The sequence below is a fragment of the Aureobasidium pullulans genome (assembly GCF_000721785.1).
Source record: "Aureobasidium pullulans EXF-150 unplaced genomic scaffold scaffold_3, whole genome shotgun sequence".
Taxonomy (NCBI): domain Eukaryota; kingdom Fungi; phylum Ascomycota; class Dothideomycetes; order Dothideales; family Saccotheciaceae; genus Aureobasidium; species Aureobasidium pullulans.
Genome location: NW_021941023.1, coordinates 1,678,212 through 1,693,283, shown reverse-complemented (window position 1 = coordinate 1,693,283; position 15,072 = coordinate 1,678,212). Strand labels below are relative to the sequence as shown.

Below are 15,072 nucleotides of genomic sequence, written 5' to 3'. Positions count from 1 at the left end.
GTCGTTGAAGAGGAGGAGATTGCACTTGCCAACGAGTCAGACAGTGAGGCTGAGGCTGAGGAGGATGACCAGACCGCTGCCCTGCTTGCCGGTTTCGAGAGCAGCGATGACGAGAACGACCCTCAAGACGACGGCATTGCCCTGGAGAAGCTCCCCGCCGTGCCCAACATGAAGGAGGTTCGCAAGCAGCTAAAGGACGCTCAGCAAGATGACGAGAATACACCTGGTGTTGTCTACATTGGGTACGTTGCACTTTTGTCAAGCACTGTCTGTTCATGGCTAACTAACCATCTAGACGTCTGCCGCACGGTTTCTTCGAGGCGCAAATGCGCGAGTACTTTAGCCAGTTCGGCGACATTACCCACCTCAGAATGGCACGCAACAAACTTACTGGCCGCTCCAAGCATTACGCTTTCATTGAATTTGCATCAGGCGCAGTCGCCGAGATTGTGGCAAAGACTATGGACAAGTACTTGCTGTTCGGACATCTTCTGCAGGTCAGACGTATTCCCGCCGAGCAGGTTCACGAGAAGCTATGGAAGGGTGAAGGTGGTAGGTTCAAGGTTATGCCCCGCAACAAGATCGAGGGTGGTATGTTGAAGAGAGGCACCACAAGAGAAGGCTGGGAGAAGAGAATCGAAAGAGAGAACGAGGCCAGAAGCAAGAAGGCTGCACAACTCAAGGAGTTGGGCTACGAGTTTGAGATGCCCGCCCTGCGCGACGTCAAGGAGGTGGCTACCAAGGAGATCCGCGAGGCCGAGGCTGCACCTCTGATTACCAGCGCCGACGTGACTGCCGTCTTGAACAAGGAGGAAGAACAACCAGAAAAGAAGGAGACCAAGAAGACGACGCCCGTCGAGAAGGCAGGCGCCAAGCGTGTCAAGGGCAAGGCAGACGGCAAGAAGACATCAAAGAAGGCAAAGGTTTCGGCATAGGTCATTTGGGTAAACTAGGCGTTCTTTTCATGGTCAGATACCACGTCTGCAGTTGTTTTGTATGAACCTTGTCAAAAGTTGGACAGTCGCACTCCCACTTGCGAACGAAAACGTGTCCCTGATAAGGATCGTGAGATTTTGAAAAGTTATCTCCTTGCGAGCTATGCTACTACCATGTGCCATTTCATATCGACAGCCCTCGAAGCCAGCTTTTCCCGAACGCCTTTCGCTAAACCCCTTGTCAAATAGTCTTGCGGTTGTGGTAGTCGAGTTTATTTCACGACCAGGGCAGCACTAGGTACAAGACCAGCCTCTTTCAGTGTCTGGCCAAAGTCCGAACTATCGTACACCTTCTTGGGGAAGTTCTGGACAAACTCGGAGACTTGAACACCAGGCTCCTCGCTAAGGGCTTGGGCGACCTCGAAGAGCGTTGTGTCGACAGGGAAGGTTTTCTGGACAGTACCAGCGGATGTCTGGAGTCGTAGTCTTGCCTCGGTGTAGTTACCGGCAGTCTTTGGCAGGGTGGGCTTTGCCGCAGGTGTAGGGTCGGCAACAGCAGCAGACTGTCCAGCACGAGCAGCCTTCTCTCTTTCAGCTTTGAGGCGGCGCTCCTCCTTGTCTGCAGCGATCTTTGCTTGGATACGCTTCTTAGCCTCGACATCGGCCTGCTTCTCGCGTCTCTTGGCCTCAACCTCCTTGATCTGTTCCTTCTTGGCCAAGTCCTCCTTGATGTCTTGTTGCTCCTTTGTGGCCTTACGGCGGATCTGGTCGTTGCGCTCCTTGTCCTTCTTGTCTTGTTCGGATTGACCAGCGCGTTTGGCAGCAAGCTTTTCGCGCAGCTCTTGGAGTCTGGCAGCCTTCTCCTCCTCGGTCAAAGGAGCGATCTCCTCGGTTGACTCTTCGAAGTTCTGGTGCTCACTTAAAATTGTCAGCATGAGTGGAGAGGCGGGAACAGTCAGTGGGCATACGTCTTGTTGGCGTGAAACTCTGCTTGGGCAGTTGATCTGAACTTCTTGCCGCAATCCTTGCAGAGTAGACTTCTGGCTTGCTCGCCAGGCTGTAGTGACAGCGGTGACTCCTCCTCGCCTTCGTCTTCCTTGAGTTCTTCGATGGATTTGTCGGCATTGTTACCGAGCCAGTCGATGGCAGCTCCCACTGGCATGATGTCAGTATATGCGACGGTCCTGTTTTGAGATGAATAATCATACAGTTGCCTGCCTTCTTCATGGCGAGGGTAGCCTTTTCGCGGTCGAAGCCCATGTCGACGAGGTTGTCGATGTCTGACATATTGATTGTTGTATGTGTGTTGTGGTTGTTGGTTGCTATTGGAAAGAGAAGATGGGATACAGAGTTCCAAGAGCGAGAGATGAATAGCCGTGTGTGAGTGGACAATAGTGAAAGGCAGCATCCCGCACTGAAGCACTCACACTGAAGCCGAGAAGCTCCAACTCTCGGAAGCAGCAAGTGCGTCACTGCAACGCACGGACTTAATCCAGACTCCAGGAAATGCGACAGCCGTGTCGTCGGACGCGCTGGAACGTCGCTTCCGTCATTAATCCCAAACCCTTCCATTCCGCTTCCTACGTGTCGCCGTATATCTCCTGCGAATTCAGTCTCATCTTCTGCCAGCTCCGTCTTTGCCAGTCTCCTCTCCGACTGCAGCTCTCTCGCCTTCCATCTTCACCCTCTATTCTACGCGCCAACCTCATACACCATGTCTGTCGAGCTGGACCCCGTCGAGCTCGGATTCAAGCGTGCGTGTCCATGTCTCATGCATCCCTCGATACTCTCTAACAAGTCTCCACAACAGGCCCGTTCACCCACGAGGTCGCTCAGGTCCTGCGTCTGTACAACAAGAACTCAGACCCTGTCGCTTTCAAGGTACCGCCTCATGACATGTCGACTCCACACTCTTGTGCTAACCTCTACTCCCTCAGGTCAAGACTACTGCCCCCAAACAGTCCGCTTCACCCGACCACTTACATTCTTCTTCGACTAACCGTTGTACAGATACTGTGTCAGACCAAACTCGGGTCGCATTGAGCCTGGTCAAGATGTCGAGGTTCAGGGTACGTTGTGCACGTGGGCGCTGCTTGGAAAAACAGACAACTGACCAGCTCTCAGTCTTGTTGCAAGCCATGAGAGAGGACCCTCCTCTTGACGCAAAGTGCAGAGACAAGTTCCTCGTCCAATCTGTTGCCATCTCGGCTGACAAGGAATACCCCAATGTCTCGCAAATCGTGCGCTCCATCCTTGCCTTTATATACCAAAGCAATACTGACAAAACTAGTGGTCTCACATTGAGCAAACAGCAAAGTCTTCTATCCAAGAGAAGAAGATCCGCGTTGTCTTCCTGCCCCCAGAGGGCGTCGCCGATACTGGTGTTGGCGGTCACATGGACGACTCGATCGCTACCTTCAACTCCGTCTCCCCTCAACCTCAAACACCCCAACGAGGCTCCGACGCACCAGTCGTGGGTGCCATCTCTCGCCCGGAAGAACGTCCCATTGACAACAAGCACCTCGGAGATGCCGTCGACTCGGCCAGAAACCCAGCAACTGACAGATCTACCTACTCCGATTCCACGACTACTCAGAGCTTCATCAACTCCATCCCCACTTCGGCCGACGATGTGAAGGCCAAACTTGCCGAAGCACAAGCCACTATCGCACGAATGAGCCAAGAAAGAGATGATCAAGGACTGCGCCAGAGAAAGACTGATGCCGTCAACCAGGATTCCAAGGAGAGAATCTCTGCTGGAACAACCGGCTTGGGTGTGCAAAAGGCACCTACTGGTGGTGTTCCCGTCCAGGTCGTTGCTGGACTTTGCCTTTTGTGTTTCTTGATCGCCTACTTCTTCTTCTAGAGGCAATAAGACTATGGCCATGTCAAGAACACGCATGGTCTGTGTCCGTGAACGATAGATGGTTGCGTCGCGTTCCCGGATGACCACACGGGTTCTGGAACAGTGCGCGCATGGAGGCTGGAGGTGGGCCTTACTCTGTCCCTTGGGACATCATTAATGCTTGTGACCGAATGACGATTTTTCTTTGGAGGACAGCGCAAAATGGAAAGCCTGTGTTTTCTCTCTGTGACAATTCATCTGACCAATTATCTTGCAAAGTTCCACTATCTGTCCGTGTCAAACTCAGGTGTCTTGCGAGCAGAAGCACGGCAAGAGATTGGTTGTCGTGGCTAAAAGACTCGATTGGGGCAGGTCTGGTATGAGTCGAAGTTTGGAGTAGCGATGACATGTGAAGTTTGCATGTTTGATGTTTGCATGTGACATGACGGAGGGTTCAAGGCGACCCTGTCTTACGGTAGTGCTGATCCTTATCGCTGATCAGTGTTAGGATGGAAAGCGCATCTTCCCCGATGACTGCGGTCACGCGAAGAGTGGTTATACGCGGCCTATCTATCTATTAGTGAAGACAATTACCGTCTGGACACTGATTTTACATAACTAGAACGAATTGGCAGGGGAGATCTGGGGAGCGGCGGTATCGGCGGACGGTTGCCGTGTTAGCGTCGCGCGGGAAATGTGGCACTCGATTTTATCGAAGCCCGCCCAGAATTGGTGAGTCAAAGGTTGACAGGGTGCGCCAGTAGTTGCTTATTACTTCGGTGGTTCTTTTGGCCTCTGTCATTCTGCCTCCTTCATCCCTCTTCCACATACCAATCCGTTGCCCAAGATGTGTGGTATTTTTGCTTGCCACAGGTATGTCTCAATATCTCGACAGACAGCTCGGATCGCGTGCCCCTCAATTCAGATGCTGACCATTCGATAGCCATCCCGATGTGCAAAAGTTCAAGCCCACTGCCCTGCGCATGGGAAAGCAGATCCGCCACCGTGGTCCCGATTGGAGCGGCAACCACACTGCTAACAACACTATCTTGGTCCACGAGCGTTTGAGCATCGTTGGTGTTGGTGCGTAAAGAGCCTGGGAAACATGCCACATGGTTGACCATCTGCTAAGACCTGTCTCCTAGATTCGGGTGCTCAGCCTCTGCTCAACGAGGATGGCAGCATTGCCCTTGCCGTCAACGGTGAGATCTACAACCACAAGGTCCTGCGCAAGCACCTCAGCAAGCCTTACGACTTCAAGACCCACTCTGACTGCGAAGTCATCATTCCTCTGGTATGCAACTCCCAGCTCAGAAGCTACTGCATCTCAATTGACAATCGCATAGTACATGGAGCACGGTATCGACACTCCCAAGTTCCTTGATGGCATGTTCTCGTGGGTCCTCCACGACAAGAAGCAGGACAGAGTCATTGCTGCCAGAGATCCCATCGGTGTCACCACCTTCTACATGGGTCGCTCCAGCACTACCCCCGGCGCCGTCTTCTTCGCTTCCGAGCTCAAGTGTCTTCACCCCGTTTGCGACAACATCATCGCTTTCCCTCCTGGCCACGTCTACGACTCCAAGACCGACAAGATCACCCAGTACTTCACTCCCAAGTGGCTGGTCGAGCCCTCCAACATTCCCACTACCCCCGTCGATCTCAAGACTTTGAGAACAAAGTTCGAGAGAGCTGTTAGAAAGCGTCTGATGGCTGAGGTTCCCTACGGTGTTCTCCTTTCTGGTGGTCTGGACTCCAGTTTGGTCGCTTCCATCGCACAGAGAGAGACTTTGAGACTGCAGGCCGCACACAATGCACAACAAGAGCAGAACGGCTTTGCTGACGGCGAGGAGGAGCTGGCTGGTATTGACGAGGACTACAAGCTCAACACTGTCCCCGTCCTCTCTCAGCTCAACTCCTTCTCCATTGGTCTGCCCGGCGCTCCCGACAGCAAGGCTGCCCTTGAGGTCGCCAAGTTCTTGGGCACCAAGCACCACAACCTTACTTTCACCATCCAAGAGGGTCTTGACGCTCTTTCGGATGTCATCTTCCATCTCGAGACCTACGACGTTACCACCATTCGTGCTTCCACCCCCATGTTCCTTCTCAGCAGAAAGATCAAGGCTATGGGTATCAAGATGGTTCTCAGTGGTGAGGGCAGTGACGAGATCTTCGGTGGCTACCTCTACTTCCACAACGCACCCGACAAGAAGGCCTTCCATGAGGAGACTGTCCGCAGAGTGCGCAACCTCCATTTGGCAGACTGCCTGAGAGCCAACAAGTCGACTTCGGCTTGGGGTCTCGAGGCCAGAGTGCCCTTCCTGGACAAGGAGTTCCTCGAGTACTCGATGAACATTGATCCCGAATCCAAGTTGATCGACAAGGACCACATTGAAAAGTACATCATCCGCAAGGCATTCGACACATCCGACGAGCCCGGCGAGAAGCCCTACCTGCCCGACAACATCCTCTGGAGACAAAAGGAGCAGTTCAGTGACGGTGTTGGTTACGGCTGGATCGACGGTCTCAAGGACACCGCCGAGCTGCACGTCAGCGACGAGGACATGAAGAACCCCAAGGCCGAGTGGGGCGACGACATTCCCGACACCAAGGAGGCATACTGGTACAGATGCATGTTCGACGAGCACTTCCCTCCGTACTGTGCCTCGACCGTCATGAGATGGACACCGACATGGTCCAAGCAGACCGACCCCAGTGGCCGCGCCATTGCCGCTCACGCCCAAAAGTACGATCACGCTGCTTAAGAGCTTCGCGAAGCATAGATACCATTTCACAGGGAGATTTTTCATGATGATTTCGATTGACATTTTGAAGGCGTTTGAAATATGCGACAGGCACAAAAACCGGATATTTGTATGCTCGTAGACGAATTATAGACCTCAGTTATGTACGAGTCAAGACCTACTTTTTTGTTTCTCACAATTGCATCTTAATTGAATGGATGTGTCTGCTTGGTACAGAGATGATTGATCGTATTTCGTGATTGGCATGCTTGCTTGTGCTGCTCGTGTAGCAGTACTCCCTGTTTCCCTTTCCTTGTTGAACTCCTCGCTAAATCCGCAGAATCCCAAAACCATCGTGCAACGCGCCATTGCGCCGCCTGAATATCATTCAGGTCACCAACCACTTCACCCTCCTAAGGCAATCCGTCTAAGCCTCGGTCTTTCTCTTCTTCCTCTTCCTCCCACCCTCCTCTCCCTCTTCTTCAACCCCCAACTCCTTGACGGCACCCTTCTTGCCCTGCACCAACCCCTCACCCGTACCAATATCAAACGCCTTTCTGTTATCCTTTAGAATCTTCTCGGCAAAGAAGATTTCCGTAACTCTGCCCAACTTCTTTGCATCTCTTCTCAACACCCATTTGAAATCGTCGACTTTGATCTTTTGACGACGCGAGTAGGATGCGCAGATTGCGGCGCTGTGGCAGGTTTCGATGATGAAGTCTGTGATTATTTCGTCCAGGGTTGTGAGGGTCGCGGGGAGGGGTTGGGTATCGCCAAAGGCTTCGAGAAGACCGGCGACTGTGAGGGTGGTTGTTAGTACAATGGATGAGAAGATCGAGAGTGAGGAAGGAGAGGTCGTACGTTCTGGGTTGGAGAACTGTTGGCCCTTTTGGCGGAGGCGCATACGCGGTTCGGCCATTGTGTTTGAGTGATGTGGGTTGTGATCGTTGTAGAAGAGTGGGCGATTTGTAATGCAGTGCTGCGCTCAGTAGTCCAGACTGAATGCGCACTGTGAGTGTGTAGAGGGAGAGTAAGGCTTGGTGATCGGTGGTGTTAATGGTATAGCAGAAGTCGATGTTGCAGGGTCCGAGGAGGTGATCGAGGGTTTGCCAACACTTCGATGAGAGTGAAGGTCCTACGCGACAGCAGTAAATAGACGCCGAGGTGTGTCTGAGGAAGTCGTCGAGATTGATGACTGACGTCTGCCTGGAAGGTGTAAAGCAGCGGATTCGGATGTTGCCGAGGCTACTTCTGTTCATACAGCTTGCAACCTCCTGGAGTAGTTTGATAAATACCAACACCAGATAAAACTTCACTATCGGAATATATCAAGATGGTAACATATCAAAAACATCATCACCTCACATATTCGTACTAACACGTTGATAGTCTGCCCTCTTCAACTTCCAGTCCCTGCTGCTGGTCATCCTCCTCTTCATCTGCACATGCTCTTATACACACGGTGTCTTTCCCGCAATCATGGATAAGCACAAGGATGGGTATGCCAAAGCACCAAACTCAATCTCCTGCATTTCAACTAATCTTTGGGCAAAGCTTCACATCTGTCTTCTGGAGAGCGGCCCGTATTGGCGAACGTTTGAGTCCATACATCAGCGTCTGCTGCGTCGTCATGGCCGTACGTTTTATCTTGGACATCCTTCTGAACTGGCTTGCTAATTCCTCGCAGGGCAGAATCTTCATCGGACAATAAATTTGGCATCTTTCGAGGCGTGGAGTTTTGGTGTTGTCGCCGCAAAAGGCAGACGGAGTGGGGAATACCAGCGGTCTTATGAATTCATGATTTTGCTCCTCTTTCTTTCTTTGTTGTGCCTATAGATCGTCTTTGGAGGCTCACTATAAGGTCTTGCTGGTCTCCCGTGGAGATTGAATGAAGCCTACCAGGTATATATCAGCTGAAGGAGTTAGTCTGTCAGACTCTATGCTCAAGGTAAGTCATAGCATCCTATGTCCGGTGTAGGGGCACACAGAAGACCTACCAGAGCCGAGCTCTCAGGTTCGTGGTGTTTTACTGAATAGCCATAAGGGTCACAATGATTTGGTCTTCATATGATTGTTCTAAGAGATGGCAAGGATGTACCGCTCTCAGTAGCCTCAGAAGGGAGAGAGGATTCGCTACCGGACCTCTGAAGAGCGATCGAGTGAGGTCCAAAACAGCTCAAGATAATCAACCATGCATGGCGCCTCTCTCGGATCCAGAGTGAGTACGGATCGATGCTGTAAAAAGACAAGGAGGTTCCACAAACGGCCAGAGTATCCAGTAAGAGCTTCTGAGAACTGTAGTTGCATCTACATTCTTCTTCATCAAAATCGTTAGACTTCGATGAAGTGCCCTTCACGATCCTACCTACTCGTCCCTGGTTCGCTCTTTCCTCAACAACCACAGATCTTATGCGAAACTTTCCTCACTTCGTCGATCTATTAGCTACCAACCCGCGCAATCACTCCACAACTGGATCACTTCGCGCTCCTGTTACTCGACGACGGCTTTAGCTTCGTATAGAACCAGAGTCACAGGCACGGGACAAGCACAAAGCCACGATGTCATTCAGGTAAGCCCATACACCTTGTCGATCAGGAAATAGCCTTCAGTGAATTGACTATTTTGATATACAGAGACTCCATCTCCGGTCCCGTTGCCAGAATCGTTGTCGGGTCTCAAGCCGAAGAATTCCTGATCCCAAAGAAGATTCTCTGCGCCTCTTCCACCTATTTCAAAGCAGCTCTGACTGGTCAATTCATGGAAGGAAACACCCAAAAGATTGTGCTGGATGACACAGATGCTGAAGTCTTTAGGACCTTCGTTGCGTGGCTCTATCAGGGACATCTCAAAAGCAGCGAAATCGGCAAAGTGTTTACCAAAATGGATGATTTCGAGGACCATGTCACTTCGATGCTGCTGTTCGCTGACATGCGCGGTGTTCCCGATTTGCTGAACGACGCTACCACTCTACTCTTGGACTACCTCGAAAAGACAGGTTTGGCTCGCTCGCTCACGATTCAGCGTGTCTACATGCTGCCTGATGACTTCTGGCGAAGTATGCTCGTGTGGTTGCTCTTTACCGAAGAGATTCACTTCGGCTCTCGAATCAAGTCCGATGACATACACCAACTACCAAAGGCATTCATCGTTAAGGTGCTGCAGGAAACATTCGGGATCGAACAACAGGATATCAGGATGCATGCCTCGCGCTTTTCCCAGTCATTCTTCTGCTCCAGTTTTCACAAACACGGAAAAGGCGAGAATTGCTCTCCGAGAGCTCTCAATTATTACGATGGACCCGTTACCGTTCTTCTGCCCTCGGCGATCGTGGAGAACCCTTCCAAGAAACGCAAGACAGCACAAAGATGAACAAAATCCATCGAAGAATCGGCGGCGTCTCCCAGGCATAGCATAATGCGAAGGTTGTTATTGGCAAGAGCAAAGAAGACAGACGAAATGAGAAACATGAGATGCGGAACGAGACTCCAAACAGCACATACAGGACTTTCTGCCTGAGCATGGCATATATAGCTTAACCTTTGCTCACTCTCCATCATCATATCACATCAAGAACAATGATTTGGACATTACACGCAGCACTTTTGCATCTTTCAAAATCTTTTCAAGAAAAAAAGTTGTTTATGCTACTTGCCGAGTCTCGGTAGCAGTAATTGCATTCTTGACAACATGCATATCTGATCCCATTGCCCTTGGTTCTTTCCCAAGGGCCCAAATCTTCGCAGACGAATACTCGTCGTCTATTCCTCGGCGTACCTGTGGCTGTATCCGTGGTGGCTGTCTCCTTGCCTTGATGCTCTGATGAGACGTACGCGGAGCTGACGCTGATCATGAGGGTGACGAATGTGGTGTATAGAGCCCATCCGTCCAGGATGAGTATCTCTTGTAGTGGTAGCCTTGGTCCGCGATACGCAGACCAGGTTGGCGATTGATTCCGGTTCTTTGTGGGAGTACAGAATCGCATCAATTCTTGTCCTCCATTTGTATTTTGACACTATCGCTTCGAGTGAAATCATGAGACGATCAATGCCTCAAGCTGGGCCTTCTGCACCGGGTTGGTCTTGCCTGCAATCTCAACGAGAAGAGTGGCCTCAGCCTCGTCGCCAGCCTTGACTTGTCTCTTGACGACTTGCTTGACGCGGTCAAAGCTAGCCTGGCTCAACACACGGACGTATTGTGTAACAGCACTTTTGAGAACCATCTCGATATCCTCGTCGAGCTCATACTTGAAGTAAGGTAACAAAAGCGCAACAGCCTTCTCGGCCAAGTCGGCATTGTGCTTGGGAGACTCGCCCATGCCCTTTTTGAGTGCAGAGAGGGCTCTGGCGAGCTTGAGAGGGAACTCGGCGGACTCGATGGCTTCCTCGGTGTCAGTGTCGCGGAGTTCGAGTTTGGCGAGGCAGATGTGCATGCTGATTTTGCTGGCGACTGAGTCCTGGTTTGAGAGGTAGTCGATGATGTGCTGTAGCAGCTTTGTTGTGCAGGGGACGTCTGCGAAGGCTGCAAAGACGTCGAAGAATTGCTCGGCTAGGGAAGGGTCGTTGAAGTCGCGCATTGAGGTCTCGAAGATGATGCGAGGAATGTCTCCGTTCAGGGCGGGCGAGGCGGCCAGCTTCTTGAGGGCCTCCTCGTCGACTGCCTGTTTCGGTTCGGGTGCTCCCTCGGGCTTGATCTCGTCGGCTGTGACGTCTGGCAAAGCCATCATGTCGGCATCGGCATCCAGTGTCGAGTCGATCTTCTTCTCGGTCCTCTCAATATCCAGGCCCAGAATCTTTCGTCGCGCGGCGATCTTTGCAACGTAGAGCATCTCCAGCTTTGCGTACTCCAACCACAGCTTCCTCTCCTTCTTACAGAATCTCAGTCCCCTCTGCATATAACTGCGCGCGGTTGGCATATCGGCCTGCTGCTCGAAATAGTACTTGGCCGCCCATGTCCAGATATCCCACTTGATGGGGTGCATTCTCAAGCATTGTGTCAAAGCCTTTGCCAACTTCTTGTTTGCCGCCTCTTTACGACAGTACTCGAGATACTGCATCCACAAGCCCATGTCACCCTGGAACCTCCTAACACCTCTCTCCAAGACGAAAAAGATCTTCTTCTGCCCGGCGAAAGCGGTGGCCTTGACACCCATGCGCCTCGAGCGCTTCTTCCTCAACGAGTCCAGGTTCATTTCGTATAGCGCATAGCGAGCGTAGTCGGCAGGCGTGGCGGCACCGGGTGTGTTGAGCAAATGTTCGAATTCAGAGCGCTTGCGGGCTATGGATGTGATTTCTTCGCGCGAGAAGATCTTCTTGCGTTCGTATTCCTGGAGCTCGGGTACCGATTGCTCCATATAGAAGCGAGCTTTGTCACTCGCGGCGGCCATGTTGACGGTGGTTTGTGTATTCGGAAAATGTGCGTCTATTCGAGTCTATGGCGATCATCAACTGATGGAAGAAATGATTATTTTGTGGTTCACCGCTTTCGTTCTGCCATTGGCCTCGGAGTTTTGCTGCCCGAGGCCCGACAACTTGGTCAGCCATCTCACCCTGTCAAGAACGTCGCTGCAATGATTTCCATCACAAGTTGCGTTGAAATGAGCCGAAAGCAGTCACAAATGTCTTGAAACGGGCAACATGAGTTCCTTAACTTACCTTGGTTGTAGAGGCCAAGCGCCGGACTTGTTACCTACACACGCACTCTCTTTCGAATTCTCCTTGTCCACATTGCGTTGGCATGAACACCAACACTCGAATCACTGCAGCACTGCAACAACATCATTGGCACATCGTTGCAATCATTGTCCCCGACCTGTATTCATTAGACCAAGCCTCGATGCCACAATGATTGTTCGACAAAAACAAGAAGTCACCCCTCGGGTGGGAATGCCGTTCCGCACGTGTCGACCAAGACCTAACCACTCACGACGTTGATAATCACCTCAATCTTTATACTTTGACTGAAGATACAATGGCCAGCTGGACTCTAACGTGAAGATCTTCCGTAGCATGCCCCAGGGATGATTGATCACCAGGTACTAGTTGGAGCATAACCACTTAGCGGTTTGGTAGCCAGTTCGACGAGGCAATGACTGGTGAAAGCGAGAAAGTATAAGCTAATATTCCACCTGGACCGCACCCAAGTCCAGCATCCTTAGGTAAGAGTAGTGAAGAGTATGATTCGATGCAGTCATATAAAGACCAGCTTCTCCGGACGACCCCATCGTGCCCCCATCTTGTCCCATCCACAATCTCAACATGTCTTCTGGAAAAGTTTCGCCCAACATGTCGGTTGAGAAGATCAACCCAAGACACTTTGAGGAGATTTCTCTGGAAGAGAATGGCTTCAACAAGGATCGCATCGACCTCAACAACAATACTACTGCCAAGATACAAAACCCTCTGGCTGGTATCCCGAGAGAACAACTCATGCATGATGTCGACGCCTTCGCTGTGAAGCATCACTTGGCCGACATCAGCGGGCTCCTGAAGCGTGGCGCTCTAGTCGCTCAGGACCCTATAAATTTCGAGGACGTCGACGGCCTACAAGAAGATGAGCGCGAATCCCTACATGATGAGATCGAACATAAGTGGCGACAGCCCAAGGCGATGTATTTCACGGTCATCCTTTGTTCAATCGGTGCAGCTGTACAGGGATGGGATCAAACGGGCAGCAATGGAGCCAACCTCTCTTTCCCTCTGGAGTTCGGTATCGCACATAACGAGTGGTTGATTGGACTGGTCAATGCCGGACCTTATATCGCATCTGCCTTCTTCGGTTGCTGGCTCTCGGATCCCCTTAACAATCACCTCGGCCGACGAGGCACCATCTTCTTCTCTGCCGTATTCTGTACTCTCCCTGTAATCGGTTCTGCCTTCACTCAGACCTGGCAGCAGATGTTTGTATGCAGACTACTTCTTGGAATCGGTATGGGTTCCAAAGCCTCGACCATCCCAATCTATTGTGCCGAGAATGTACCTGCTTCCATCCGTGGAGGTCTCGTCATGACATGGCAGCTCTGGACCGCTTTCGGTATTCTTCTAGGATTCTGCGCAAACCTTGCCATGTATAACGTCGGTAAACTTGCATGGCGCCTTCAGATCGGCAGCGCTTTCATACCTGCAATACCTCTGCTGATTGGCGTATACTTTTGTCCAGAGTCTCCTAGATGGTACATTAAAAAGGGTAGGTACCAGAAAGCATACCAATCACTCCTTCGTCTTCGCAACAACCCTATCCAGGCTGCTCGTGATCTTTACTATATCGACGCAGTACTGGCTGCAGAATCAGCGATCGTGGGCGAGTCCAACTATATCACCAGATTTATCGAGCTGTTCACAATTCCCAGAGTCCGCCGAGCAACTCTCGCTTCTTTCACCGTCATGCTAGCTCAGCAGATGTGCGGAATCAACATCATCGCCTTCTACTCTTCGTCGGTCTTTGTCAAAGCCGGTTCCAGCACATTGACTGCTCTGCTTGCCAGTTTTGGGTTCGGACTTGTCAACTTTGTCTTCGCATTCCCCGCAGTGTGGACAATCGACACGTTCGGCAGAAGAGCTCTGCTACTGTTCACCTTCCCTCAGATGGCATGGACTTTACTCGCTGCCGGTCTCTGTTTCCAGATCCCAGCGGACAGCAAGGCTCATCTTGGCTTGATCTCCTTGTTCATCTTCCTCTTCGCTGCCTTTTACTCGCCGGGCGAGGGTCCAGTCCCTTTCACATACTCTGCTGAAGTGTTCCCACTCTCGCATCGTGAAGTTGGTATGGCATGGGCAGTTTCGACTTGCCTGTTCTGGGCCGCTGTCTTGTCCTTGACCTGGCCACGTATGGAAGCTGTCATGGGTTCGACCGGAGCTTTCTGTTTCTACACAGGCCTCAATTTGTTGGCGTTCTGCCTGATTTTCCTCTTCGTGCCGGAAACAAAACAACGCACGTTAGAAGAGCTGGATCAAGTCTTCGCGGTCCCCACGCGCACTCACGCCAAGTATCAGCTTACGAAGGCTCTGCCTTACTTCTTCAAGCGCTACGTCTTCAGAAACAAGGCCGCCAAACTGGAGCCTTTGTACAAATTCGACCGCGATACGCCTAGGATCAAGCGCTCGAGCGGTGTAGTCGAGAAGACAAGTTAGAGTGGTTGCTCGAGTCGGACAATTTTGACACCAAGTGTAGTGCTCGAGGCAAACACTTTGCGAACTCATGATTGTCAGGTTTTGCTGGCGACCTCCACGGAGTAGGTAGATATCCAAAGTAGATATTTTCGAACAATGCACAGCTTTTGTCCTCTGCGTCGAGTTATGCAGCACAAGTCGAAGTGGTGAGAAGAGAGTCTCATACAGAGTACGCTAACCCCGCTGGTTCTCAACCATGTTGACCGTTCGCAATGACGCGATGGTCAGAGCGTCGAGTTTTGTTCTTATCGACGACCAAAACCGGACGACAGGTGCCCTTGTAGACTTGTAGAAATACGGCTTTGTGCACAATACTTCTGTCGATGCTGCCACGATGGGCTTGGTGGTCTTCGAAGCTGGTGAATTGATGTTTGCTTGAACA

General features: G+C 51.4%; 9 protein-coding genes across 9 annotated transcripts; 6 read left to right on the top strand and 3 right to left on the bottom strand.

Annotated features, from left to right (window-relative positions):
• Positions 1-168: 168 nt before the first annotated feature.
• M438DRAFT_266631 (RNA-binding domain-containing protein) lies at positions 169-935 on the top strand (the record flags this gene model as incomplete). The annotated part of the gene is made up of 2 exons (XM_029900125.1): positions 169-242; positions 296-935. The coding sequence occupies 2 exons, from the start codon at positions 169-171 to the stop codon at positions 933-935; spliced, it is 714 nt and encodes a 237-aa protein (XP_029764250.1).
• A 272-nt stretch (positions 936-1,207) lies between these two features.
• On the bottom strand, positions 1,208-2,222 carry M438DRAFT_332517 (uncharacterized protein; the record flags this gene model as incomplete). The annotated part of the gene is made up of 3 exons (XM_029903512.1): positions 1,208-1,853; positions 1,904-2,090; positions 2,144-2,222. 3 exons carry the CDS (start codon positions 2,220-2,222, stop codon positions 1,208-1,210), a joined length of 912 nt encoding a protein of 303 aa, XP_029764249.1.
• Positions 2,223-2,649: 427 nt separating this feature from the next.
• On the top strand, positions 2,650-3,801 carry M438DRAFT_352789 (VAMP-associated protein; the record flags this gene model as incomplete). Its single annotated transcript, XM_029906816.1, has 6 exons — positions 2,650-2,689; positions 2,746-2,816; positions 2,873-2,895; positions 2,946-3,004; positions 3,060-3,175; positions 3,226-3,801. 6 exons carry the CDS (start codon positions 2,650-2,652, stop codon positions 3,799-3,801), a joined length of 885 nt encoding a protein of 294 aa, XP_029764248.1.
• An 817-nt stretch (positions 3,802-4,618) lies between these two features.
• M438DRAFT_313215 (glutamine-hydrolyzing asparagine synthase) lies at positions 4,619-6,552 on the top strand. The gene is made up of 4 exons (XM_029902548.1): positions 4,619-4,653; positions 4,724-4,863; positions 4,926-5,074; positions 5,127-6,552. Exons 1-4 carry the CDS (start codon positions 4,628-4,630, stop codon positions 6,543-6,545), a joined length of 1,734 nt encoding a protein of 577 aa, XP_029764247.1. The 5' UTR covers positions 4,619-4,627; the 3' UTR covers positions 6,546-6,552.
• A 474-nt stretch (positions 6,553-7,026) lies between these two features.
• M438DRAFT_252954 (TFIID-18kDa-domain-containing protein) lies at positions 7,027-7,443 on the bottom strand (the record flags this gene model as incomplete). Its single annotated transcript, XM_029899667.1, has 2 exons — positions 7,027-7,322; positions 7,386-7,443. Coding segments are annotated over 2 exons (354 nt in total), but the record flags the coding sequence as incomplete, so codon positions are not given.
• Positions 7,444-7,913: 470 nt separating this feature from the next.
• M438DRAFT_266410 (S-adenosylmethionine-dependent methyltransferase) lies at positions 7,914-8,235 on the top strand (the record flags this gene model as incomplete). The annotated part of the gene is made up of 2 exons (XM_029900105.1): positions 7,914-8,023; positions 8,079-8,235. Coding segments are annotated over 2 exons (267 nt in total), but the record flags the coding sequence as incomplete, so codon positions are not given.
• Positions 8,236-9,083: 848 nt separating this feature from the next.
• On the top strand, positions 9,084-9,960 carry M438DRAFT_362869 (uncharacterized protein; the record flags this gene model as incomplete). The annotated part of the gene is made up of 2 exons (XM_029907608.1): positions 9,084-9,094; positions 9,159-9,960. The coding sequence occupies 2 exons, from the start codon at positions 9,084-9,086 to the stop codon at positions 9,892-9,894; spliced, it is 747 nt and encodes a 248-aa protein (XP_029764244.1). The 3' UTR covers positions 9,895-9,960.
• A 595-nt stretch (positions 9,961-10,555) lies between these two features.
• M438DRAFT_395037 (uncharacterized protein) lies at positions 10,556-11,960 on the bottom strand (the record flags this gene model as incomplete). The annotated part of the gene is made up of 2 exons (XM_029909192.1): positions 10,833-11,960; positions 10,556-10,730 (listed from the first exon to the last, which is right to left on the bottom strand). The coding sequence occupies exons 1-2, from the start codon at positions 11,906-11,908 to the stop codon at positions 10,556-10,558; spliced, it is 1,251 nt and encodes a 416-aa protein (XP_029764243.1). The 5' UTR covers positions 11,909-11,960.
• A 669-nt stretch (positions 11,961-12,629) lies between these two features.
• Positions 12,630-14,982, top strand: M438DRAFT_343159 (uncharacterized protein). Its single transcript, XM_029904921.1, has one exon. It carries the CDS (start codon positions 12,780-12,782, stop codon positions 14,649-14,651), a length of 1,872 nt encoding a protein of 623 aa, XP_029764242.1. The 5' UTR covers positions 12,630-12,779; the 3' UTR covers positions 14,652-14,982.
• The last annotated feature ends 90 nt before the right edge of the window (positions 14,983-15,072 follow it).

Bases quoted from the DNA above. Each gene is read 5' to 3' on its own strand.
- M438DRAFT_343159 (XM_029904921.1), top strand. From the start codon at position 12,780: ATGTCTTCTGGAAAAGTTTCGCCCAACATGTCGGTTGAGAAGATCAAC.
- M438DRAFT_313215 (XM_029902548.1), top strand. From the start codon at position 4,628: ATGTGTGGTATTTTTGCTTGCCACAG. The intron at 4,654-4,723 runs GTATGTCTCAAT...ACCATTCGATAG, and splicing joins GGTATTTTTGCTTGCCACAG to CCATCCCGATGTGCAAAAGT. The intron at 4,864-4,925 runs GTGCGTAAAGAG...CCTGTCTCCTAG, and splicing joins TTTGAGCATCGTTGGTGTTG to ATTCGGGTGCTCAGCCTCTG.